The sequence below is a fragment of the Pelophylax lessonae genome (genome assembly GCF_965119305.1).
Source record: "Pelophylax lessonae genome assembly, chromosome: 2".
NCBI classification, from domain to species: Eukaryota; Metazoa; Chordata; class Amphibia; order Anura; family Ranidae; genus Pelophylax; species Pelophylax lessonae.
The window spans coordinates 559,478,007-559,505,607 of record NC_138769.1 but is presented as its reverse complement, the minus strand read 5'-3'; the positions used below and the strand labels follow the sequence as shown (position 1 = coordinate 559,505,607).

The window sequence follows — 27,601 nt, the reverse complement described above, 5'->3', positions numbered from 1 at the left end:
CTCTATAAGCCTGTAAGAAATATGTAAGTAGTATACAGTGAGAGTTTAATATTAAAATACCATGAGGCTAGAAAAAGGAAAAAGTGAGAATCAGTATGCAGGATTACGTTTAATTTAAAATAATCACAATAAAATAGTCTTGTGAGTTCAGTTTTATTACAAAATTGTTATTTGGGTACCACTTAAGCATAGAAGGTATTCAGTATACAGAACATTTATCTGAATGTTTTAAGCAGGGGAGATACTGTAGAAATGGTTTATTATGTCATGTTATTTGATTGGGTCAATTTTGTTTGTTTCTATTCATCTAGAACTATTGCAATTAACACAGAAAAAAGTCATAAGTTTACAGAAGTTCATCCAGTAAGCTCGGCCATAGACAGTTCGGTTCTTGCTGAACTGGCCAACATTCGAACCATGTATGAGCAGGCTGAATGTACCAATTGATCGATCACTTAACTTGGATACAACCAGCCTGATGGATTTTGCATGTGATTATCGCTAGCGGCTAGTATATATACAATGGCTGGGCAGGGGGGATTCCTCTGTCAACACTGTCTGTGTTGATGGGGGAAATCAAACTAATTTCTTTCCTGCAACCCATGGTTGCAGGAAAGAAATTTCGCTCCATGTATGGCCAGCATTACTGGAAAGTTAGTACAGATAATGTGATCGAGAGCGATGGTATTTACTGTCTGAAATCACGTAATTTAGGTTTGCCGGAACTTAGAAGTTTCCAGAAGGATAAGTCGTCCAACCACAAATAGCTGAGAATAAAGACACACTTTATCTTATCTTGAATTGGTGTAAATACTTCCAGTAGCACAGTAGATGTCACATGATTTCAGTACTAAGTTGGTTTTGTCCATTATGTAGATGATATTCAGCAATGACTGCAATATGTTTAAACTTCTTAGATAAGGCCAAGGTTTGCAAGCTTCTCAGACTCAGTAATGTGTTCTAGTACACTCGCTGTTCTGGTTTAGGAAGAACTAAGGCGAGAACCGCGTCCACAATGAAACTTGGCATGTAAGAAGCTGGTAGCCACACCAATTTTGCATCCCAGCCTGGGCTGTATCTTGTTCGAGGGTATCTTGCTTGTAAGGCATGTTCGATGCATTTAGGCACTTTGGAGATGTCAGGATCACATATGAAATTCATAATCAGCCTTTGGACTTTCATATCTAAGAAAAAAATAAAAAGCAGAAGAGAAGCCTGTTTATTCATCCAACCCTCAACTCCTTTTAGCAAGTGCTTAATGTAAAACCCTGTGTTTTTAACCCATAAGCATGTGCTCCCACACTTCACTTCTGAATACCCACTGAAAAAACATATAAAGCAAATTCATAGAAAGAAAAAAGCAAACAAAAACACATGAGCTTTTTTTAAATTAAAGATTCTCTGTAACAGTTGCCCCTCTTATACAGTATAGTACATGTATCACCAAGTGAAAAAAAAACATTGATTGACATTCAGTGAATCTGTTCACCTGGGAGGGGGAGCCACCTACTTGCCCTTGAGTAACGGCAGGAAGTTGGAACATTGCCATCACCTTCTTTTGGGGGTACAGAAGGAGCCAGGATTATCAGCTTCAGGTTTGTGCTTTAGGAGAGGTACCCCTTTTTTTAAGGACCTCCAATTTTCAAGATAATTCAAGTTTGCTGTAAACATGACATGCTGCCCCATACCATGGGGATACTGGCTTGCTTGTCTGGTAGGGAGGGAGATAGGGGTAAAAAAAAGAAAATGGGACCTGCTACACTTTAAGACTGGGTTCACACTAGTGCGAATTGGATGTGGGTTTCCCCGCATCAAATTCGCATGACTGGAGAGTGTGCCCGGCTCTCCATGGAGCCAGTTCACACATCTCTGTGATGGCTGCGGAGCGGATTGCACAGGGGTCCTGTGCGTCTTTGGCTCAATTTTCAGGTCCGAATACAGGCAAAAATTCAGGCCTGATTCATCCATGAAATGGAGAATAGGGACGCTTGGACCCCTGCTGTGAGCCGCATACGATTTAAGTGTGAACCCAGCCTCAAGGTTAACTCCACTTTCATGAAAAAAAAAAATGCAAATATAAAAAATAATATAGCATATAGAATTGCTACTCAAGGTATATTGTAATTTAATGTTAAAAATTAGGCTTACCTTTCCACTCTGCAGTTCTGTAATTTTCTGTGAAATTCAATGCAATATGACAACCTTGAAGTGTTCTGTACACTGATGATGTACAGAGCACCTCCAAAAGTGTAATTTCTTGCTTGTGTAATTAGCTTACTGATTTTCCTACAAGTCTACACTAAGATACAAGTTAGATTTTAGGCACCCTCTGCTATACAAATTTAAGTTTTTATTAGATAATCCCCAAGAACAAATACTTCTTAAGGGATGCAGACCCTGCAGCTCTCCTCATTAGAACACAGAAAGTGCACCAGCTAAATATACTGAACCAGCTGCTCCCATTTAGAATGAGTATGCGATCAGTCTATTTCTTTATAGCGACCAAAGGTAGGATTCTTCTACAGAGTTTGTTCAAATCCCTGCATTTTACATTGATCACCCAGAGGGGGTACTTTTTTTTTGTCAATAAAAGTGGAGTTACTCTTTACCCACTGGCCAACCACCTCTTGTAGGAGTACAGTGGCAGAGTGGCTCTCCTGCACAGGATCAAGTATCTAATATGTGATCCAGCACTTCTAGGTAAGGGGCAGGCATGCGGCCGCCACGCCGGCTGTGCTGTGATTAGTCACAGCACAAGTCGATCATCAGGTCCCAGGAAGTGATGTCAGGTTATTGCTTCCGGGTTACCATAGCAGAGAGCCGATCAAAGCTGATCCAGTGGAATGGAAGATTCCGAGCAAGCCGCAGAAGGCGGCAGGGGAGAGGTACGTCCCCTCCAATTGCTTGTAAAACAGTCCAGCGGCTAGTTAGCTGCTAGGATTGCTTTTACAAGACAGCCGACTGACGGCTCTAAAAAAACAGTAATGAGTAGAGAGCGGGGGGGGGGGATGTGGCCGAGCCGTGCTGTGTATCTAAATAGACGCAAACAACCCAGCTCGGGATCAAGTCTACATGAGTGCCCCCCGTTAAAAGTGGCTTTCTATGAGGGCACTCGGCGAAGTAGAGGAACCAAAAGTGCCGGCTGGGAACACCAGAAGAGAAGGATTGGGGCTGCTCTGTGAAAAACCACTGCAGAGAGCAGGTAAGTATGACATGATTATTATTCTAATGAAAAAAAAAGGAAACTTTACTATCACTTTAAAGCAGTATGTTAGTTTACTATGCACGCAGCATACCCATGCAAGGGTTTGATGTAGCTTGTCACAGGTTAATACTGCCTATAAACATCTAGATGTATTATGAATAGTAAGAAATACATATTACTACTGTGCTTCCAAACATGTCTTCAAGTCTCACCAGCACTTGTTGCACATGTTGTAAATTTAGCACACATGTGAAGAACACTGACTTACTGAAGCACTATAATGGCTTCCCCACTCCTCACCGTGTAAATGAGGTGGACACACTCCTGCACTGCTACCCTATCTCTTTTTGTGTCCTAGTAGCTTGCTCACACTTTTTTTGCTTCCCACATAAATAAATTATAGTTATATCAAATCAATAAGTACAGCGCTACAGATCAAATTAGTAAAGATAAAGCAATAAATATCCTCTGGTGCTAAAGACACATCCTCTTGTGGTGTGAAAGACAAAATAACATGCTAAAAGAATAAACAAAGTAAATCTGCGCTAAAGGTACTAAATGTAAAATATGCAGATAGCCACTGTGCCATACCAGACATTATAAAAAAATCAATATACAAACAGTGCAGCGCCTAAATTAACAAACAATCAATGCCCCTGTGCCCCTGATGACATCATTAGTGATGAAATGCGTAGAGCGGAGCCACGCATACATGCTACCACACATGCGCGATTGATCATCAGCTATTTTTATCTCTAGAGGAAGTATTGCCAGGGCTGATCCTAGGGTCACAGGCACCTGGGTGCAGACATTTTTCTGGCGCCCCCACATAGGCGTGGTCATCTTACTAACTCCTCCCCTTTACAAATGTTTCTATGGCAATGGCTCAAACACAGAGATGCTCCCCTAAGAAGTCTTCCTTACCCCGGGACCCTCCCACGATCTCTTAACAAAAAACAAATTACAGTAAGAGAAGCAGAGTACTTTAATAGGAACTGGAGGGGGGTCTCTCTAATGGACACAGAGAGGGCATCTGTTAGAGAGTCTGTTAGACAGAGCCCCCAGACAGGAGATGGTAAGAGACTGCAGACTTGATACAAGAGATGGTCAGAGACTGCGGATATGATACAAGATATCAATGCATTGATGCAGCCTCATCAGTGCCCACCAAATGCAGCCTCATCAGTGCCCATCAAATGCAGTCTACCAGAGCCCACCAAATGCAGCCTACAAGTGCCCACCAAATGCAGCCTACCAGTGCCCACCAAATGCAGCTTAACAGTGCCCACCAAATGCAGATTACCAGTGCCCACCAAATGCAGCCTACCAGTGCCCACCAAAAGCAGCCTTATCAGTGCCCACCAAATGCAGCCTACCAGAGCCCACCAAATGCAGCCTACCAGAACCCACCAAATGCAGCTTACCAGTGCCAACCAAATGCAGCCCACCAGTGCCCACCAAATGCAGCTTACCAGAGCCCACTAAATGTAGCTTACCAGTGCCCACCAAATGCAGGTTACCAGTGCCCACCAAATGCAGCCTACCAGTGCCCACCAAATGCAGCCTACCAGTGACCACCAAATGCAGCCTACCAGTGCCCACCAAATGCAGATTACTAGTGCCCACCAAATGCAGCCTACCAGTGCCCACCAAATGCATCCTAGTAGTGCCCACCAAATGCAGCTTAGCAGAGCCCACCAATGCAGCTTACCAGTGCCCACCAAATGCAGCATACCAGAGCCCACCAAATGCAGCCTACCAGTGCCCACCAAATGCAGCCTACCAGTGCCCACCAAGTGCAGCCTACCAGTGCCCACCAAATGCAGCCTACCAGTGCCCACCAAATGCAGCCTATCAGTGCCCACCAAGTGCAGCCTACCAGTGCCCACCAAGTGCAAACCTACCAGTGCCCACCAAAGGCCAGTGCCCACCAAATGCAGCTTACCAGTGCCCACCAAATGCAGCCTACCAGTGCCCACCAAATGCAACCTACCAGTGCCCACCAAATGCAGCTTACCAATGCCCACCAAATGCAGCTTACCAGTGCCCACCAAATGCAGCCTACCAGTGCCCACCAAATGCATCTTACCAGTCCCCACCAAATGCAGCCTGCCAGAGCCCACCAACTGCAGATTACCAGTGCCTACCAAATTCAGCTTACCAGAGCCCACCAAATGCAGCTTATGAGTGCCCACCAAATGAAGCCTTAACAGTGCCCACCAAATGCAGCTTACCAGTGCCCACCAAATGCAGCCTACCAGTGCCCTCTAAATGCAATTTACCAGTGCCCACCAAATGTAGCTTACCGGTGCCTAGATTACAGAGCTGTGTTCTCCCTCTGTGCCACAGAGCTTTTGACTTTCCCGGGCAGCCACTATAACAAAGTCCCGCCTCCTAGACCGGCTCCTATAATACACGTCATACTGATTTAATTTCCCGGCATTGGATCAGTGTGCCGCCTATCACAGGAGCCGGTCAAGGGGGCGGGACTTTGTTACAGTGGCCGCCCGGCTTTTTTACACTCAAGCTCCGTGTCACAGCAGGAGAGGCCCACTATGCAGTGGCGTACCTAGAGCATTTGGCACCCAGGGCGGATCCTATATCTGGCACCCCCCCGCCCCCCCCAACTTTAAAATGTAAAAACACCCACAAAAATTTGTAATGTTTTCAAGAATATTTATGGCACACATTTCACAACCCCCATCACAGTGCCCCTTGCAGTCTGCCCTCCGTCTCTCTAATCACAGTTCCCCCTTTTGCACTCTCTGCCTCCCCTGCACAGTCCTACCTTTGGCATAAACAGATAGCTAATGTTATTAGAAATGTGTTTAAGTTTGAGTAAGAGATTGGAGACTTGCTAAAGGAGATGGTCAGAGACTGCGGACATGGTACAGGAGATAGTCAGAGACTGCAGACATGATGCAAGAGATGGTCAGAGACTACGGACCTGATACAGGAGATGGTCAGAGACTGAGGACATGATACAGGAGATGGTCACTGAGGACATGATACAAGAGATGGTCAGAGACTGAGGACATGGTACAGGAGATAGTCAGAGACTGCAGACATGATACAAGAGATGGTCAGAGACTACAGACCTGATACAGGAGATGGTCAGAGACTGAGGACCTGATACAGGAGATGGTCAGAGACTGAGGACATGATACAGGAGATGGTCAGAGACTGCGGACATGGTACAGGAGATAGTCAGAGACTGCAGACATGATGCAAGAGATGGTCAGAGACTGAGGACATGGTACAGGGATGGTCAGAGACTGCAGACATGATACAAGAGATAGTCAGAGACTAAGGACCTGATACAGGAGATGGTTAAAGATTGAGGACATGATACAGGAGATGGTCAAAGACTGAGGACATGATACAAGAGATAGTTAGAGACTGAGGATATGATACAAGAGATGGTTAGAGGCTGAGGACATGATACAAGAGAAGGTCAGAGACTGCGGACTTGATAGAAGATAGAAGAGCACTAGGGGGGGCCGGAGAACACAGGGGAAGCAGAGAGCACTGGAGGAGCTGAAGGGCAGGGAGCACTGGGGGGGCAGGGAAAACCAGGGGGATGGAGAGCACAGGGGGAGGGGGGGACTGGAGAAAACTGGGGGGAACTGGAAATCACTGAGGGGGATCAATGAAGCACAGGGGGGTGGAGAGCACTGGGGGAGCCAGAGAGCATAGGGGGAGATGAAAAGCACTGTGGGGAGCTGAAGAGCATCGGGGGGCTAAAGAGCACTGGGGGGGCTAAAAGCACTGACGGGGGGTTAAGAGCACTGAGGGGGGGGACTAAGAGCACTGAGGGGGGTTAAGAGCACTGGGGGGGCTAAGAGCACCGAGGGGGGGCTAAGAGCACTGAGGGGGAGTTAAGAGCACTGAGGGGGGGTTAAGAGCACTGGGGGGGTTAAGAGCCCTGAGGGGGGTAGGAGCACTGAAGGGGGGTTAAGGGCACTGAGGGGGGTTAAGATCACTGAGGGTGGGGTTAAGAGTACTGAGGGGGGTAGGAGCACTGAAGGGGGGGTTAAGGGCACGGGGGGGGGGCTGGAGAGCACTTGGGGGCCAGCAAAAGAAGTTGTATTGGAGGGGGATGGGGCAGCTGCATATAGATGAATACATGCTCGCTCACTTTATAGACCCAGATGGAATTTAAGAAGAAGCACTGCATTTTACTTTTATGAACTGGTGGATTCACTATTACTTTTTTAGACAGACTGTTGGTTTAATTTGTGTATGAGTTGGTTTTCCCGTATGATTATTGATTTACTAATAAATTATTATTATTATTTTTTTTATTGCATGCATTTTAGGTATTTTTTTAGCACTGCACTTTATATTTTATTATTCATTGAGGGGTATTTGGCTTATTGACCGCTGGTGCTAGCTGCTACTGTCCTGCGCCGAGCGCTAACTTTACATATCTATACTTTTATTTGTATGTGTCTAGCAATACTTGTTTTTATCTGAGTGAAGGAACATTCTGGTGGTTTGTGCTTGTGAAGAAGTTTTTTTTTTTTTTAAATTAAACACTACACTATCATACTCATATCTTGTATTGGCTGATTTTGTTTCATGAGCACAAGTACATACTACTGCCCCCAGTGATGGAGAGGAGGAACTGGTGACCAGATCCTGGGTGAATGAGGGAGAGCCTTACCCAATATACTGTTCCTCTTCAGCCAGGGCACTTCTTCTTTGTTCTTTCTTCCTCTTGGGGCACTGGGCTGGGCAGGGCAGGCTCTAACGCACAGCGCGCAGCTGGAGGGGGTGGGGGTGGAGCGCCAGGCCAGCCCCAACACTGTTTACTCGCGGCGGCGGACGCGGACGATAGGTTCCTCCTCCGCTGTGAATGCTGGGGCGGCTGGCCGGCCCCGGGGCATATGACCTCACTGGTTGCTAGACACTAAGCGGTTCTAGCAACCAGTGATACAATACAGCAGGAGGAAGAAAGCAGAGGCTGCACCACTGCTGGGCTGGTCATTAAGCGCTGTGTTGGGATTGGGAAGGATTTACTAGTAGCCTGGCTCTGCAGTATCCAGAGACAGTGGAGTGGAGAGTCACTGGCAGCATCGGCCGGCGCCCCCCCCCTTTTAACAGTTTAAAGCGTCTGGGTGCGGTGCACCCCACGCACCCGCCCAGGATCGGCCCTGAGTATTGCATCTGACATTTCCATTCTTGGTTGTAATCTACCCATTTGAGTATAACCCTTTTGCATTCAATTTATTTTATTAACGGTAATGCACTATATGGAGTATTCTTTCATTTTATGCTATCCATAACGGAATGCAATCGTATTTAGAGTCTGAGTCATAACGAGACATAGAGGCAGTTGGCAATCATATCCCATGGTGTTTGTTACCTGAAGCTGTAGCAAGACTGTTCCATGATCTGGGAGGCTGGCTTTGATGTTGTAAACAAATTGCATGTGGGCCACTCTTATAAGGGGGGGTTACATATGTTCAGATAAGCACAGCATGAGCTTGGTTGGTGATACTCTGGCTATCCTGTAATTTCCATTTCTCAACATGGCATATGGGACTATCATCTTGATTAACAGTTTTAAATGCTTTTTGCTTTGGACTTTATAGTTGTTTTCTTCTCCTTAGTTGGGGACACAAATTTATTTATTTTTTTCATTTATCAATGTGGATTAATTGCTCACTAATTGACTGTTTGTTAATGTAAGCTCTGCACTGTTTGTTTATTGAAAAAAAAAGCTAGATAACATAATCAATACTACACTTGGGCATCAGGGCACACTTTTAATAAGCAAAGTTGGCTTTTTGGTCCCTCATCATATATGACTTCAGCATACTATGTATTTTTAGGAAATAAGACTCTGCAAGGTCAGAAACATACACTTTCTGTAATAGGCATCCCCGTAGCTCTTCCTTGTCTCAGGGGCCATTTGGTCCCAAAGATGCTGCAGAGACTTTTCAATGGAATCCAAGTTGGTAACTGCTGTTTTAAAGAAGCCAGGCTCTATGATGCAGACTTTAACACCGAAGTGTTGCACGTCCCTTCTGTAGAATTAAAAAACAAAAATATGATAATCTTGAATCTAACCAGGCAAACATTAAAGTAAAAGGGAATACTTACATAGAATATATCAAAGACAGCTGTTATTTTCTTTTACATTTGTGCCTCAATGTATTTTTTAATAAAATAATTATTTTTTTGCTTGTAAAACAAAAGTGGATTTGGAACAAAAAATCCTCCCCCAACCTAACTCCTTCCCCTCTAACAGTTCTACATGGCTGAAATTAACATATCAGTGACAGTGTTGCCAACCTACCAGATTAAAATTTACTGACGCAATGCCATAAATTTACTGGCACAGCCAAGTTTTTACTGGCATTTCCAAAAGTTACAAAATTATAGGTTTAAGTGCAAATTTCAGCATTTAGGCTACAAACAAGTAAAATATACAATCAGATACAATATGATTTAGGGTGGATATTAAGGCAGAAAAACATATATCTTATTTTATTTTCAATTATAGTAAGTAAGTAGCTCAGGGACAGGACACTGGAGGACAAGAAACTGGAATGGTCAGGCACATACACATGAAATTGACTCTCACAGTGACACTGAGAGCAGTGTACAGCAGAACAGATGATGATGACACCTCACCGACATGACACATCCCCTCCTGAGTCACAGTGACAGTGTCTCTCCATGCCAGGTTGTCCCTTCAGTCCACGCCAGTCCAAACGTCACTGGCAGTACCGCTCTGGCTTGCCTTGCTCCTGTCCCACAGACCCGCACACTCAAGCACCAGACCTGCTCCCTGCTGGTGCCGCTTAAACACACTGTAACAGGCACTCGGATGGTCTTGGCGTCATGGTCATATTTTTTACTGCCAACCTGGTCCTGTCACTGGCAATTAATGGCAGGAGAAAAGTGCCTGTTTTTTTTATTGTCTGGCAGTAAAAATACTGACTATTGGCAACACTGATCAGTGACATATGCCTTTCCCTTTTTACAGAGCATGCAATGTTGGTATATGATAACAGTAATTTTCTAAGTGATACAGCATTTACGGACAGGTGCAGACAGTAGATTTTGGGGGCTGGGTTGACAGGTGCATCTGCTCAACCTGTACAAAGCAATGTCCGCATATATCCACGCATTCAGGGCCGATCCTAGGGTCACAGGCGCCTGGGTGCAGGAATTTTTCTGGCGCCCCCACATGGGGGGGGGGTTAAGAGCACTGAGGGGGGGTTAAGAGCATTGAGGGGGGGTTAAGAGCAATGGGGGGTAGGAGCACTGAAAGGGGGGGGGGTAAGGGCACTGAGGGGGGGTTACAGTGTGTGCTGTGTACAGTGTGTGCTGTGTTATCCTACAGCACACACACTCGAGTTGGCACTCACCTTCTTCCCGCTGCGGCTCCGCCCCTGCCCCGCGAGCAGCGTGGACTGAAGGAGCTGCCTTCTCCTTCACACCGGCCGTACACACCGCCCGCCCACCACTGCCACTGGAGGAGGGGAGGACTCTGTCACTGGAGCTTCGGCGCCTCTCCCCCGCCTCAGCTCGCGGCGCCTGGGTGCGGTGCACCCCGTGCACCAGCCCAGGATCGGCCCTGCACGCATTGAGCGGTTATCTTCAGTTAGAGACAGATATCTAACCCTAGGTGCACACAGATGTGTCCATGGATAGATATGTGTCCCTAACTGCAGGTAACTGCTTAAAGTGCTGACGTATATGAAGACTGGCAGACTGGCAGACTGGCAGCTTGTCATTGCTTGGTACAGGCAGAGCGGCCGCAGCTATTTGCAACCACCTGTCAGTCCGGCCACAAGAATCTTGCTGCTATCTGTGCCTATCCATGGTTATTCGTCCATGTAAGGGAACATGTATAACACATGCAATGTGACATGTACAGATGCAGCATTATTGATCAATACATTAATGTAGGCTTAAACAGTTGTATACCTTTGTGTGATCTCCTGTTAACACACTTCACAAGCAGCTGAAAAACCAACATTGTTATAGTAACTTAGTAGAATCAAATGTGAAAATGCTGGATCAGGCCTCCTAATACAATTTTTGTGGACATCTCCTATGTTGATATGTTAGCTTATCTTTATGGATAACAATTTCTACTAATTGTGCAAAATATTAACCACTTGCCGACCGCCTACCGTAGATATACTGCGGCAGGCTGGCTCGGCTGCGAGAACCGACGTATAGGTACGTCAGTTCGCGTGAAAGCTCCTGGGGGGCCACTAAGCAGCGGGGTTGTTCTCTCTGAAATGAACACAGAGCGCCTATATACAGTGCCTTGCGAAAGTATTCGGCCCCCTTGAACTTTTCGACCTTTTGACACATTTCAGGCTTCAAACATAAAGATATAAAACTGTAATTTTTTGTGAAGAATCAACAACAAGTGGGACACAATCATGAAGTGGAACGAAATTTATTGGATATTTCAAACTTTTTTAACAAATAAAAAACTGAAAAATTGGGCGTGCAAAATTATTCAGCCCCCTTAAGTTAATACTTTGTAGCACCACCTTTTGCTGCGATTATAGCTGTAAGTCTCTTGGGGTATGTCTCTATCAGTTTTGCACATCGAGAGACTGAAATTTTTGCCCATTCCTCCTTGCAAAATAGCTTGAGCTCAGTGAGGTTGGATGGAGAGTGTTTGTGAACAGCAGTTTTCAGTTCTTTCCACAGATTCTCGATTGGATTCAGGTCTGGACTTTGACTTGGCCATTCTAACACCTGGATATGTTTATTTGTGAACCATTCCATTGTAGATTTTGCTTTATGTTTTGGATCATTGTCTTGTTGGAAGACAAATCTCCATCCCAGTCTCAGGTCTTTTGCAGACTCCATCAGGTTTTCTTCCAGAAAGGTCCTGTATTTGGCTCCATCCAGCTTCCCATCAATTTTAAACATCTTCCCTGTCCCTGCTGAAGAAAAGCAGGCCCAAACCATGATGCTGCCACCACCATGTTTGACAGTGGGGATAGTGTGTTCAGGGTGATGAGCTGTGTTGCTTTTACGCAAAACATAACGTTTTGCATTGTTGCCAAAATTTCAATTTTGGTTTCATCTGACCAGAGCACCTTCTTCCACATGTTTGGTGTGTCTCCCAGGTGGCTTGCGGCAAACTTTAAACAACACTTTTTATGGATATCTTTAAGAAATGGCTTTCTTCTTGCCACTCTTCCATAAAGGACAGATTTGTGCAGTATACGACTGATTGTTGTCCTATGGACAGAGTCTCCCACCTCAGCTGTAGATCTCTGCAGTTCATCCAGAGTGATCATGGGCCTCTTGGCTGCATCTCTGATCAGTCTTCTCCTTGTATGAGCTGAAAGTTTAGAGGGACGGCCAGGTCTTCGTAGATTTGCAGTGGTCTGATACTCCTTCCATTTCAATATTATCGCTTGCACAGTGCTCCTTGGGATGTTTAAAGCTTGGGAAATCTTTTTGTATCCCAATCCGGCTTTGAACTTCTCCACAACAGTATCTCTGACCTGCCTGGTGTGTTCCTTGTTCTTCATGATGCTCTCTGCGCTTTAACGGACCTCTGAGACTATCACAGTGCAGGTGCATTTATACGGAGTCTTGATTACACACAGGTGGATTTCTATTTATCATCATTAGTCATTTAGGATCAAAATTGGATCATTCAGAGATCCTCACTGAACTTCTGGAGAGAGTTTGCTGCACTGAAATTAAAGGGGCTGAATAATTTTGCACGCCCAATTTTTCAGTTTTTTATTTGTTAAAAAAGTTTGAAATATCCAATAAATTTCGTTCCACTTCATGATTGTGTCCCACTTGTTGTTGATTCTTCACAAAAAAATACAGTTTTATATCTTTATGTTTGAAGCCTGAAATGTGGCAAAAGGTCGCAAAGTTCAAGGGGGCCGAATACTTTCGCAAGGCACTGTAGGATCATAGGTCTCTGTATTCATTTCATAAGTCCCTCCCCCATACAGTTAGAAAACACTCCCCTAGGCTTACACTTAACCTTTTGATCACATCTTTCCCCTAGTTTGTAGACGCAATAACTTTTGCGCAAACCAATCAAAATACGCTTACTGGGATTTTATTTTTACCAAAAATATGTAGCAGAATACAAATTGGCCTAAAAGGATGAAAACATTTTATTTAAAAAAATTTTTTGTTTATTGCGCAATAAATAAATAAATTAAATTAATTTGTGGGGAAAAAAGAATATCAATTTTATTTAGGTACAGCGTCGTGCGACAGTAACGCAGTGCCGAATCGCAAACAATGGCCTGGTCATTAAGGGGGTAAATCCTTCCAGTCCAGAAGTGGTTAAAGATAGGCACTGATCCTTTAAATATATAAATGCTCAAAAAATATGCATGAATTAGGACAAAACCTCAAACAAATAAATAAAATATTGTCCTCCCTAAACCAAAACCATACATTGAACTTAACATGTGTACATAATCATGATGTTTATTCACACATGTTTTTTGGGGATTTAATATATTTAAATGGTCAGCGCCTATCTTTATTATTTTGCACATATGTATAGTATTGGTCACACTTAAAGGGGCTTTGGCCTTAGTATTATATTATTATTATATTATATTGTTGATTCAGTCCCCTACATACAAACTTTAAGCTTGCAAACTTTCAAAGATGCGTATGTGTTTGCACAGTTTTTTTTTGTTCAATTCAGCGGGCTGAATGATGAAAAACTGACAGACAGCAATGTCTCCCCTGCTGTGCTATTGTGTTCTGAACGGGATACCTACCTGTTCCTACTGTGCTATTTAGTTCTGAACAGGATACCTACCCGTACCTACAGGGATACCTACCCGTTCCTACTGTGCTATTGTGTTCTGAACGGGATACCTACCCGTACCTACAGGGAAACCTACCTGAACATATACCTATTATTTTACATAGTTAGTCAAGTTGAAAAAACACAAGTCCATCTAAGAACACAGGATAATGGAAACCACTCTCATATGAGAGCCGGGTTTTTTAGGTGCGAGTAACTCCAGTCAAAACATGTTAAAATTCAATTGAGATCTTCCCTGATCAATCCATTCCTGTTCTTCTACTTTCAAAAAACTGCACCTCGATCAGAGAAAATCTCAAAACATTTGTGAAATATTGTATACCGGTACATATATACTGTATATATATATATAAATATATATATATATATATATATATATATATATATATATATTTTTTTTTTTTTTTTTTTTTCTTCTCAATTTTTTTTCTTTTCCCTTTCTCTCCTTTTGAGAGGGAAATATTATTGCATTTCTTTGTACACATGGCTGAATACTGTGGAGCATCGTAGGATGGATATATAGAGCTGATTCTACAAACCCAAAATAGTGCAACCCCAGGTGAAGTAGATATTGACAGATTCTTTACTCATCTTAAAAGATTACTAGAGAAAAAAAATCACGTATCTTTTGGCATAAAAGATATTTTGAAAAATAAATTAAAGATAAAACTGTTTCCTGGGGCCTATGTATTCAGATCTTTCCAAATCTAAATAAGATTGCGGCAGATCTGAAATCAAAATGGGAGTTGAACTTGCAATTCTGTTCATTTAAGATGATGGATCTCATCTGTGAACAATACACACAAGAAATAAGTTCAATGGATATTGAAATACAGAAATGGTATTCGGACAATAAGGGGCTAACTTCAAATCCAAATTTTTCTCAAAAAGAAGCAGCGTTGAAATCTCAATTAGAGACATATGTCAATGAGATTCTAAAAACTAAAGAAAATAAATTTACAAGGGATAGAGCTGCATACGATTCAGATAACGCCTATAAATAGGGTTGCCACCTCATCCCTTTAAACCAGGACACATATTAAATATAAAAGAGAATGCGAGATACTCTATATCCTACTATTGCCACATCCCTGTAAATACAATTGAGTAGGAGGAAGAGGGGAATGAGAGAGTCCCACAAAACAATGTTTTGTGGAACTCTCTCATTCCCCTCTTCCTCCTACTCAACAGGACACATATTAATTACACAGGTTCTGAGGCTAATATAATGCACATAAGGCACTATGTGAGTTTAATTACCACCCTAATCAGCCACAGAACCTGTGTAATTAATATGTGTCCTGGTTTAAAGGGATGAGGTGGAAACCCTGCCTATAAAATAAATTCCAAACCCTTTAATAAACAAGGAACTAAGAAAAATAACACAGTTTCTAATTATAATGTTTAATATAATGATTCTGATAATTCTTCTAACTATTCTTCTATTTCTTCCACTCAAGCAGGCTCCCCACGAGATTCCTCAATCATTAATGCCTTAAAAAAATGCAAAGGTGATGAGGATAAAGTGCACCTTCCTACATCTGTACCTAATCAATCATTTAAACAGTCACGGCACTCTCAAAATAGACGTAATACTAGGGGTAACCCTTCACAATCACCTACCAATGTGTCACCTTTCTCCACTTCCACTTCTAATCTCACTGGTGGTTTTGGTTAAATTTTAACATCTGTGATTTCCAATACTCAGAACACTACCACTAAGGTAAGCAATGTTTTATTCAATTCAACCACTGATTTACCTATTGCATCAGGTGAACCACGTCCTGCACCAATTTGTTTAGCTAATCCTTCTCTAGAAGGGAAAAAGAGTTCCAACCCAGACTTTCAAATCCCAAAATCCCCCACAACTCAAATCAATTTGAAGTAATCAATTTATCCTCATTTGAATTGTCACCTGATAAGATCTATGTCCTCAGCTTGGGCCTGACCTTTTGTCCAAACCAAGGTGTGGATCAATTTGACCTCATCAAGGATGTTCACTTATTCGCTCGATGTTTAATATACAAAGTGATGTATAATAAAAAACAAATCTATTCCTCAAATAAATTCCCTAACAATTCCAGAATGGAAAAATGTAACTATTCAAGACATGAGATCTGTTAATGACCTCATGGAATTGTGGGAAGAAAGCAATTTGGGTGGTATGGAGGGGACATAGCAGAAATCTTCTGCTGCCTTCCCTCCACCCTCCAACTACAAACCTACATCTCGATCTTTTCCTATTCTACAGGAGAATCCCAAAATCAGGTCTGCAATGAAATTACCAATACAGATTGGAAATGTATGTTGACACAATTTAAACTATTTCCAATGCAATGCTGTCATGTCCCTTGAATGTAACAAACAAATTATCATCAAACCCTCTGACAAAGAAGGCAGTATTGTGGTTATGGATCTGATGCAATATGAATCAATGGTAATGGATAGTCTCAATAATCGCACGTGGTACAAACTTATACCAGCAAGTCGGGTCAATTCCACCCATATAGAGTTTAAAGCCATAATTAATCGTGCATATCATTTGAGTATCATTGCTAAAAATACCTGGTCTTTTTTGAATGTCAAACATCCTAAAACTCCAATCATATATGCTTTACCTAAGATTCATAAAAATCATAAAACTGATCCAGGTTGACCCATAGTATCAGGGAGGGGCTGCCTCACTGAGAAGGCGAGTCAACTAGTTGATGTGATCTCCCTCACGTCATATGTTCGAGATACTATTGATTTACTTTACAGCTTAGAGGGCATGCATGTACCTGAAGGAGCATGCCTAGTTGCGGTTGATGTTGAGGCCCGGTACAATTAAATTCCACACAATCAAGGAATTCAGGTAACTGAACTATTTCTAGCAGAACGGGGACGATCCTCCCACAAATATAATCTATTTGTTCTGGAGATCTTGGGCTTCATCCTAACATGAAATATCTTCATGTTTCGCGGCTCCCGCTACCTTCAGGTTCAGGAAGTGGCAATGGGGACTCCGTTTTCCCCCTTTTATGCCAACTTCTACCTGGGGGGGGGGGGGGCGTAACCTTTTTTCTAGGGACGATCTACAGCAAGACCTTGGCAAAATAATTACTTGGCATCGGTTTATTGATATTTTATTTATTTGGGGAGGGACTTACAACTTTTCTTATCAAAGATTATCATAAATGATTATAATCTTAAATTCACTATGAATTATGATCAAAGGTCAATCTCTTTTTTGGATGTTTTGATCTTCATCAATAGTGATGGTAGCATTGGATCATCTCTGTTTCGCAAGCCTTTAGTGGACAATACAATTCTCCATGTGAATAGTTTGCATCCCCAGTCAATAATTTCCAATATCTCCTACAGTCAATATCTTAGGATAAAACAAAACTGTACTAATTCTTTGGATTTTGAAAGAGAGGAAAAGGTTTTGCAGAATCGTCTCCAACAGAGACTCATTACCAAATATTGGTATTTACTGCAGGCTGATAACACTATCAAAGTACTTTGGTCAATGTCCTGAACTTACCTTTAAGAAATCAAAATCTCTAAAGGACTAATTGGTGTAAACTCACTATATCTACAAGAAGGAAGCACACTTGCCCTAAAAGAGTAAACTGCACCCTGTGGTAGGTATAGCTATTGCTCTTTGCTTTCAAACTCTACCACCATCGCGTTGCCCAATGGATGTGTATATACTCCTCACTTTTTCACAAATAGCCAGACTGTAGGCGTTGTATAGCTCACACAATGCGATTGTGGTGCCTTCTATGTTGGAAAGACCAAACGGCTTTTTTTCAACGTATTCGAGACCATGTGTGACTTATTTCCAAAAAACGACTTGAAACACCAATCAGTCGGTCAAGTGGGATTATATCACAATTTTGATCTATCCTACATCCATTTTTTCACTTTGGAACATGCACCTATTCACAAAAGGGGAGTGGAAGTTGACCGCCTCCTACTTCAACGGAAACTACAAAGACTTTTTTTTTTTTAGAAGTAACTAAACCTCCAGGATTAAACAAATCCATAAGTTTCAAACCTTATCTGGGCTTTATATTTAGTAATACATTCCCCCTTCTAGCTCCACTGTTTCAGCACTACATAGAAATTTTTAAATAAAAATACTCTTAGATATTGTATTATATGTTAATAGGGTTTGTTGAAGGGCACCTGTAGTCACTCAATATTTCGAATGCTATTATATTTACTTTTTTTTGTTTTTCTCTTTTCTCTTTCCCTTTGAGGAATTTTAAGTGTCTTCGGCCTACAGTTTTCTTTATTAGGCTTTCTTTTTGGGCCTAGGTGGGTATTACTCAGGTCTGATTGACCTGTGTGAATCTCGACCTTGGGCGCAACTTTAGGATCCGTCCCCTACACACCCTCTTTCCCTTGTCCATCGCTGCCATTTGTATATTCTATCTTTGATTACTAATTATCCCCCCCCCCCCCCCACACACACACACTTTTTTTTTCTTTTTCTTTTTTTACTCTCAGGTAATGACATATTTTAGACATTATATGGGGTCACAAAACTGAGATAATTTAATCCTTATAATGCTATTATGCAATAAATGGTGGTACTCGCCACATTGTGACACTGTATATAATGGTAAAATTAACTGTTTGGTGTTTGCCCACTGGATGGCTCTGTCCTTTGGACGCTTGGCTGTGATGTTCCTCTTGATATCTGGAACAGCGTATGGATGATGCTAGGCTCAAAGATGGATTGCACTTGCGTCCACTCTCCGAGCTGATTATCTGATGTGTGGGAGTGGGGTCCTCCTGGCGTCCGCGCCACGCTGCAACGTCATTACATTTGGCGCGACAGGAGAGGTAAAAAAAGGGGCGGGCTCTAGCAGGGATCAGTATCGGCAGGGAGCCGCGTGATGCTGATCTTAAGCCAGTGAAAAGCTAGAGTGGAAAGGGTAAGACATACACTATCATGGGACTCTTGGATCAATCAAGACATATTCTCTCATATCTCTCTTACTCTTTGTTCTAGCACATTGTTGTTGTGTGCCCCGGTATAACCACTACTGGAGTTACCTTTGGGAGTGGACCCCCCTGATTAATGGATATCTACCCAGCCAGGATCTCTCACGCTGCAGTATATTTAAACTATTTGATCAGGTGCAGATGTTTACAATTGTCCCACTTTTGTTTTGAATTGTTTATTCAAATGCAATGAGGGCATATAGTAGTTGCAGCGCAAGACTACATTTAAGTTTAGGCTTTAGCTTAATTTTTCAGTTTTTTTCTGTCTATTTGATTGCCCCTCCTGCGGTTACCTGCTTTATCACCCTTGGCCTTCAGGTTGGGACACTTCCATTTCCCTCCCTGCTTCTTAATATACAAGCTGGACACATATTTGTGCTTAAAGAGGAAGTAAACCCTCCTCTGACACTTTTACCTATAGGTAAGCCTATGATAAGGCTTACCTATAGGTACTGTAAATATCTCCTAAACATGTACCGTTTAGGAGATATTTACCTTACATGCAGCCAGTGACGTCACTGGCGCATGCGCTCTGAAGGAACGGCCGCTGGTGCCGTTTCTTCAGAGACCAGTGCCGTGACTGTCGGCTCCGGCGCGCGTGCGAAGGAGTGACGGCTCCGGCCAATCAGATGGCCGGATGCCGCGATCCTGGAAGACGGGCGACTGGACATGTCGCCCGTCATAGAGGTGAATGGACGGCACGGCGGGGGCTCGTTCTAAGGTAAGTATTTCATAATGAGCTAGTATGCGATGCATACTAGCTCATTATGTGTTTCTCTTTCAGCTTGTAAAAAAAAAAAAAATTGAACTGAGTTTTCAACCTCTTTAATTAATTCCTGTGAATTCTGGTAAGATGCCCCTGCACAATCTCTATGTATTCACTCTTATTTAGAATTGTTAATTGTATTATGTGATTGTTTTTGAATTAATATATTTTCTCATACCTTATACGTTGGAGAATTACTTATGCTATTGTATCAACAGATTTTTGTCTACATACTCAATTGAATATATCTTGTGTGAGTGTGTATATATATATATATATATATATATATATATATATATATATTTTTTTTTTTTTTTTTCTTATGTTCTCCTTTTTTGACTTATCCGTCTAGGTGTAGTAAAATTTATCCCCTAAGGAAACCAAATAAATGGTAAAACATGTCGGGATTGCTACATTACAACAATGTATTCTGATGAACTCACTCGATAGATATTGAACATGAATTTGAATATGTTTTTAATATGTGGTCTTTATTTGTCTTTTAAATGAACAATATAATTACAATTTTTGAATATTAACATGTTTTGACTGGAGTTACTGGCACCTATAAAATCCTGGCTCTCATATGAGAGCAGTTCCCATTGTCCTGTGTTCTATTGATTTGGGATGCGATGCCTTTGAGATCTTCCCTGATCAATGCAATCCTGTTCTAAAAGTCCATCTAGTTTAACCAATAAAAGGGGAAAACAATATCATACACTCCCATATACACAATCCTATACCCACAGTTGATCCAGAGGAAGGCAAAAAACCCCAGCAAAGCATGATTTAATTTGCTCCAGAAGGGGAAGAAAATTTCTTCCTGATCCCCAAGAGGCAATCTAATATTCCCTGGATCAACTTTACCTATAAATGTTAGTATCCAGTTGTATTATGTACATTTAGAAAATAATCCAGACTTTTTTTTAAAGCAATCTACTGAACTGGACAGAACCACCTCTTGGAGTCTATTCCATGTTTTCATGGCTCTTATTGTGAAGAAGCCTTTCTGTAATTGGAGATTAAATCTGTTTTCCTCCAGACGTATAAAGTGCCCCCTTGTCCTCTGTGATGACCTTAAAGTGAATAACTCAACACTAAGTTCACTATATGGACCACTTATGTATTTATACATGTTGATCATATCCCCCCTTAATCTCCTCTTCTCAAGAGAGCAGAAATTCAGTTCAGATAATCTTTCCTCATAGCTGAGCTCCTCCATGCCTCTTATCAGTTTGGTTGCCATTCTCTGCACTTTCTCCAGTTCTTTTATATCCTTTTTGTGAACTGGTACCCAAAACTGAACTGCATATTCCAGATGAGGCCCTACTAATGATTTGTACAGGGGCAAAACAATATCTTTTGCTCGCGTTGGAAACCGCAGCTTGGCTATGCATGTCATTATTAAAGCGGAGTTCCGGCCTCGAAAACAACTTTGCACCATCCGATTGCTTTTTTTTACCTGAAAAAGAATTGGATAGTTTAAATTTTTTTTTTTTATTTACTTACCTTTTGTTTTAAAGAAAATATACTTACCTTCCTTCCTTCCTCTTCCTCCCTCTGTGGCCGCAGCCCTCGCTGTCTCTTCCTGCTTGCATTGCCCCCTTGGAGATGAGCGTCATCGCTCCCAGGAGTCAATGCGCCTGCACCAGCCCTGCTCGTCACTTCCGGTGCAGGTGTGTCATTCCCTGCTAAACAACTTCTGGGCATGCCCAGAAGCTGTGCAGGGATGATGCGCCTGCACCGGAAGTGACGAGCAGGGCCGGTGCAGGGCCTTCTGGGACTCCGACGTCACCGAAGAGGACGGTGGACAAGACATTTTCAAGGTAAGTATTTCTTCTAAAAGGTAAGTGAAACAGGGGACAGTTCAGAGGCTATCGTTGCTGAAATGCACTAGCCCTGACTGTCCCGGGGGTATTTTTAGCTAAAAAATGTTTTTCAGGGTGGAACTCCGCTTTAAGCTTTTGATCTACCAGAACACCCAGATCCTTCTCCACCATTGACACCTCAAGCTGTTCTCCTCCTATAATATATAATTTATAATTTATATAATTTTACCTTTAAAAACAGTGAAAGTACTGAAAATATCTGTTGATCTTGGTAGAACTCTAGTGTGCTCCTAAGGCCGGCCACAGACAGATCAAAATTTGGCCAGTTTTGCAGAAATCAGCTGATTTTCGATCCATCTATAGGCAGGCTGGTTATACTGAAGACAGTTGATAGGACAACCAGCCTATCAGTTTTTTTTCTGTATAATCACTGCAGCTGGCTATAGCAGGCAGCAGTGATCACTGTATTGTAAAAAACCTCTGGCAATACAATAGCACAGCAGGAGGGAAACCCCCATCAACACCAGCTGTGTTGATAGGGGAATCTAATGATTTTCTTTCCTTTGACTGTAGTTGAAGCAATAAAATTGCATAGTCTCCCACTCTCCTCATTTCCATAACATAAGGGGGGGGGGGGTGTTCTGTTTTATTTAGAAGATGGTGGAATCATTTAAGCAATTAAAAAAAAAGTAAAACAATTGAACCACCTCATAGTTTTATATCCCTCGTCTTTTCTTAATCTGCTGGTAAGATATCTGTGTTTCAGTTCTTGGGCCTGTACACCTTCTCTGACCATTATAAATAGTCCACATCTCCCTGAGAGAAATTTTAATAACGGAGAATGCAACAGATAGGCAAGAAAACCTAGAGCTACCCAAAGAACAGGATTACAGTCAGGAACTGAGTCAGGCAGGTGTGGCTGCTGGAGTATTTAGGATCAACCCACTAGGCTCCACCTATATCTTCATTTTGAGGGAACTGAGCATTTAATTAGGGGTCTTATGTTAAAGTGTATTAGGAAACTTATTGTATGCTTACCTAAGGCTATCTGAAAAAGCCTCTACAGCATATTTAGAGACGCAGTAACCTCCTCCATTGGCCGATATCCTCCCAAGTACGCTGGCCATGTTAACAATTCTGCCCTGTGCCTGTTTTACCAGGGGTAGGAAACCTAATGTCACTCCAATGGTGCCAAACGCGTTCACCTCCATAACCCTTCGATAATCCTCTACTGTCATCCATTCCGTAGGGCCTATTGGGTTTGCAATGCCAGCATTGTTGACAAGCCCATACAGACCTATAGAAAAAAAAATGTTGTTAGCTTTTTGAAATATAGAAGTGAATTTGGTTCTGCAGCATCCACTTTCCAATGCTGGCTCTCATGTATAAATAAAAGCTGCTTCCACCTCAGACATTCAACACTAAGTTCACCCCAACATGGACAGATGATAAAGTGCTGCAATACAGGTCTTCCACTCAGCTTCCCTGTGGTAGCTTCAGGTAATATTTTATTTATAATTAAAGGCACATTGTTTTTTTAGTTTTGGATACAGTGGAAAGGGATTGGAACACCTGTCAGTTTTTATTACTCTCTGTGCGCCCCTTAGGGAGATTCACCCTTTCAATTTGTCCTATTTACCATTATCATCGAAAGTAAAAGAAAATACTAAATTTTGGGTTGACACCAGAACAGTAACAGAGGAGAAACCTTCCAAAGGGGACACTAGTTCTGGGGACCATGGTAACACCCCGGGATTCCTTAACTTTTGAGGGAGGTATTTCCTCTCATTTTCTGTTTTGGTTATGGGACAGGAAGTTAATGAAAATCTCCCCTATGGGACACAAATGGCAAAATAAAAAAAACACTGACAAGGGTTATAACCCTCCCTTACTCTGTCCAAAATGCTTTGGTTTTGTAGGCCCCCAAATTTGGAATTGCCTACTGTATAAAAATGTTGAGTAACTCAAATGTTTGTACTTAGAAACACCCTTGACATACACTATATTGTTAAAAGTAATGGGACACCTGCCTTTACACGTAGATGAACTTTAATGGCATCCCAGTCTTAGTCCGTGGGGTTCAATATTGAGTTGGCCCACCCTTTGCAGCTATAACAGCTTCAACTCTTCTGGGAAGGCTGCCCACAAGGCTTAGCAGTGTGTCTATGGGAATGTTTGACCATTCTTCCAGACGTGCATTGGTGAGGTCAGGCACTGATGTATGACAAGAAGGCCTGGCTCACAGTCTCCGCTCAAACTTAAGTACATGAGGAAGGCAGCGCATGAACCACACCGGGATGCAATGGATAAGGAAGTCAGGTGAACATCCAGTATAGAAAGGGTTAACAGTTTATTGGTATTGATAACCGAAAAACAAAGTACATAAAATGCTTTCATCCCCCTGGGCTGGAGTGGACGAGGGCACCTGGCAGCAAGCAACACGAGTGGGAGGAGGTCAGTCTCCCAGGACTGCTGAGCAGTGTGTGCACAAAGCCGGAAACCAGCCGGCGCGATGATGAAAGGACTCTGCTGTAGTTCCGTAGCGGTGACATCAGCCGGACAGGCGCCACTTGCGGGGAAATACCAGGAACCAGCGTGGGACACAAGCTATATGGTTGCCATGACTACATGTTTTGTCCGGCTGATGTCACCGCTACGGAACTACAGTCCTTTCATCCTCGCGCCGGCTGGTTGCTTTGTGCACACACAGCTCAGCATTGTGTTAAGAGCCGGGGATGGTGTTAAGAGCACTGGGGGCGGGGGGGTGTTAAGAGCACTTGGGGGAGGGCCGGGTTGGAGAGCACTAGGGGGCCAGCAAAATAAGTTGTATAGGAGAGGGGATGGGACAGCTGCATATAGATGAATTGATCTTTCCCTATTCCTCCTGCTGCCGCTGAATGCCTTCAGGACGGAGAAGAGAATTAGCCATTCAGCGGCTGCAGGAGGAATACGGAAAGATGAATTCCTCTATATGCAGCTGTCCCATCCCATCTCCTACCCAGTCACACACACAAGGCTGCTCACCTTCTTCCCACCGTCCGCCGCCCCCGCCTGCAGCGCGGACTGAAGGAGCTGCCACTACAGCTGCCTTCACACTGAGACGCGGGCTGGCCTTACACCCCCACAGTGCGTGGCACCCGGGGCGGGCCGCCCCCCCCCCCCCCCGCACCCTTGTTGGTACGCCACTGTATACTAACCATTCTGAAGGCCCTTATCTTAAAATCCACCTCTTAACTCACTGTTTCAAAGCCACTGTAGGTATTCAACTCTTCCAGGTGCATCGAGATTCTTCTTCCCTGCTGCACGCAGTGGTTCCTCCAACTAGCTTGTACATCTGGCAGTGATGTATGAGCTGGCAGAAGGAACCACTATGAGTGGCAGGGGGAACACAACCTGGATTGGTGGAATTGGTGGACTGGTAGCACCCGAGGAGCAGTAAAAAGTCAGGGTTTCAAGAAAAGGGCTGCCTGAAAAATAAGTATACAAGGACTTTTATTACAGGACTGACTTCCTTTTATAAGTCACCCTGACAGGATCATTTTAACATATTTAACAAAAACATATATTAAGTCAATATGTTATTTTTTAAATGAGCATTTCTAAAAAAAAGTTAAAAGAACAATAAAAATAATATAAAACATTAGTTAATAAACTTTCATTATATACATTTTACAACATAATTCCCATATAAATGTATATACAGTAATTTGCTTTCAGAAATACCATATCAAATGTATTTCCTTCTGTTTCCATATGTGAAGAATAATTTTCAGGGCACATTAATTATTACACCGCCCCCTGACGTCTGATTTTTTTTTTACCTTTACTTCCCACTTCTGATTTCACCCACTGCACAGCCTTTTTGATGCTTTCACAGTTGGTGACATCCAGCAAAGTGGTTTTCAGTCCCATAGGACAAGCTTTTTGCAGGTCATCTGCTCCTGACTGCGTCAGGCATCCTGCAAGGACATGGAAACCGTTTCTGTTCAGTCGCTTGGCCAGCATATTTCCGAAGCCTGTGTCACAACCGGTGATAAAGACATGTTTGTCAGACAGTCTTGAAATGGTCTGTCGATCTCGCAGGAACCATCCGACCACCCATGCGATGGCGATAAGAAGCACGAAGAACCACATGGAACCCTTATAAACGCCTGCATGTAAAAAAAAATAAAATAGTAGAGAGATCTTTAACATCATAAACAAAAAGTATATTTCTTTTGTAAAGAAGAATTTCTATTATTTTCAATAACCCCTTAAGCCCCGGAAGATTTGGCTGTTCAAAGACCAGGCCCTATTTTGCGATTCGCACTGCGTGATTTTAACGGACAATTGCGCGGTTGTGCAACGCTGTACCCAAACAAAATTGACGTCCTTTTTTTCCCACAAATAGAGGTTTCTTTTGGTGGTATTTGATCACCTGTGCGATTTTTATTTTTTGCGCTATAAACAAAAAAAGAGCGGCAATTTTGAAAAAAAAAAAAAAAAAAACAATATTTTTCACATTCTGCTATATGACATTCTCAAAAAAAAAAAGTGTAAAAATCAAAATTTTTTAACATTTTAGACCGATTTGTTTTCTGCTACATATTTCTGTTAAAAAATCGCAATAAGAGTATTTTGATTGGTTTGCGCCAAAAGTTTTGCGTCTACTAACTACGGGAACGATTTATGTAATTTTTATTGTTCGTTTGTTTTTTTACTAGTAATTGCGGCAATCTGCGATTTTTTGTGGGACTGCGACATTGCGGCGGACAGATCAGACCCCTGACTGACATTTTTGACACTTTTGGGGGGACCAGTGACATTATTACAGTAATCAGTGCTAAAAATATGCACTGTTACTGTAATAATGCCATTGGCAGGGAAGGGGTTAACATTATGGGTGATCAAGGGGTTAAATGTGAGCCTAGGGGAGTGATTCTAAGTGTGGGGGGGGTGTGGCTTGTGAAATGACCATAGAGACATGGGATCCTATATAGAAGGATCACATGGGCTCTATGATGATATCAGGGAGAAGCACGGTCAGCTGTGTTTACAACAGCTGCCCGTCCTTCTCTCTCAGCGGGGAGCGATCGCGGGTGTCAAGCGGCAATCAGAGCCTCCTGCCCGCTGCATCGGCTTCCCAGCTGACAAGCGGGGACGGAAGCGCGCTGCCGGTAACGCATGCTCGCCCCCTAGCCTTCCGAGAGCGAGCGACGTACATGTACATCGATTTGCCTGGGAGAGGCTGCCTGCCGCAGTACATCTGCGGCGGGCGGTCGTAAACTGGTTAATAATGTATTAAGAAATGCAGAGCTGCTTTCATGTGTATCTTTTATATCTAATTGGACTTCAGCTTTATAGACTACAATTTCGGGAAGAAGGGTACATGAGTGAAAGAAAAGCTTCATCGGCTACAGACTTGATTTTTATCAAAGAGTTTGTTTCAATAGGGCCAAGAGTATTATGAATATCTCAGTAACTCATATCAACAAATCAGAATTCATCTTTTACTAATGTGGTATCAAAGAAGTGAGATCTAATTGGTTGCTATGTGTTATTGCACTACATACATAACAATTCAAATGTCATCTATGAAATCTCATCGGAATAAACCAAATGCAATTTTCAGCTTAAAAGCTGTCATATAAGCTAAATACAATGGTTCTTTGTGGACAGTACATTCGACATGTACGGATCGTTTAAAAAAAATAAGCACATGATTACCATGAAATGAAATAACTATAAAAATGAATGGCATTTGCTGCTTGTTATGTCATACAATATGTGTCTAGTCTGTAAAGACAGTTTAAAAGTCACATGTTGTTATCTTTAGCAATAACCTTCCTGGAACCTGAACAAATATAGATAACGCAGGAGCAAAAAAGTGAAAGAAAAACAGGCACACCACAAAGTGTAAATAATTATGCAACATTCTCAAAAAAAAAAAGAAAACTACTGTATATAGTTATTATAGTTATAGTACTTCCTGTTTCTATTGATACTCCCTCATTTTC

General features: G+C 42.4%; 1 protein-coding gene across 1 annotated transcript in view; it reads right to left on the bottom strand.

The window, feature by feature from the left end:
* Positions 1–900: 900 nt before the first annotated feature.
* RDH5 (retinol dehydrogenase 5) overlaps positions 901–27,601 on the bottom strand; it is a 75,900-nt gene continuing 49,199 nt past the window's right edge. The window contains exons 2-5 of the mRNA XM_082248456.1: positions 25,427–25,756; positions 22,644–22,902; positions 9,074–9,237; positions 901–1,184 (exon numbers count right to left, since the gene is read on the bottom strand). Of these exons, the coding sequence (XP_082104582.1) occupies positions 961–1,184; positions 9,074–9,237; positions 22,644–22,902; positions 25,427–25,739 (960 nt within the window). The 5' untranslated portion in view covers positions 25,740–25,756 and the 3' untranslated portion in view covers positions 901–960. The remainder of the gene's footprint in view (positions 1,185–9,073; positions 9,238–22,643; positions 22,903–25,426; positions 25,757–27,601) is intronic.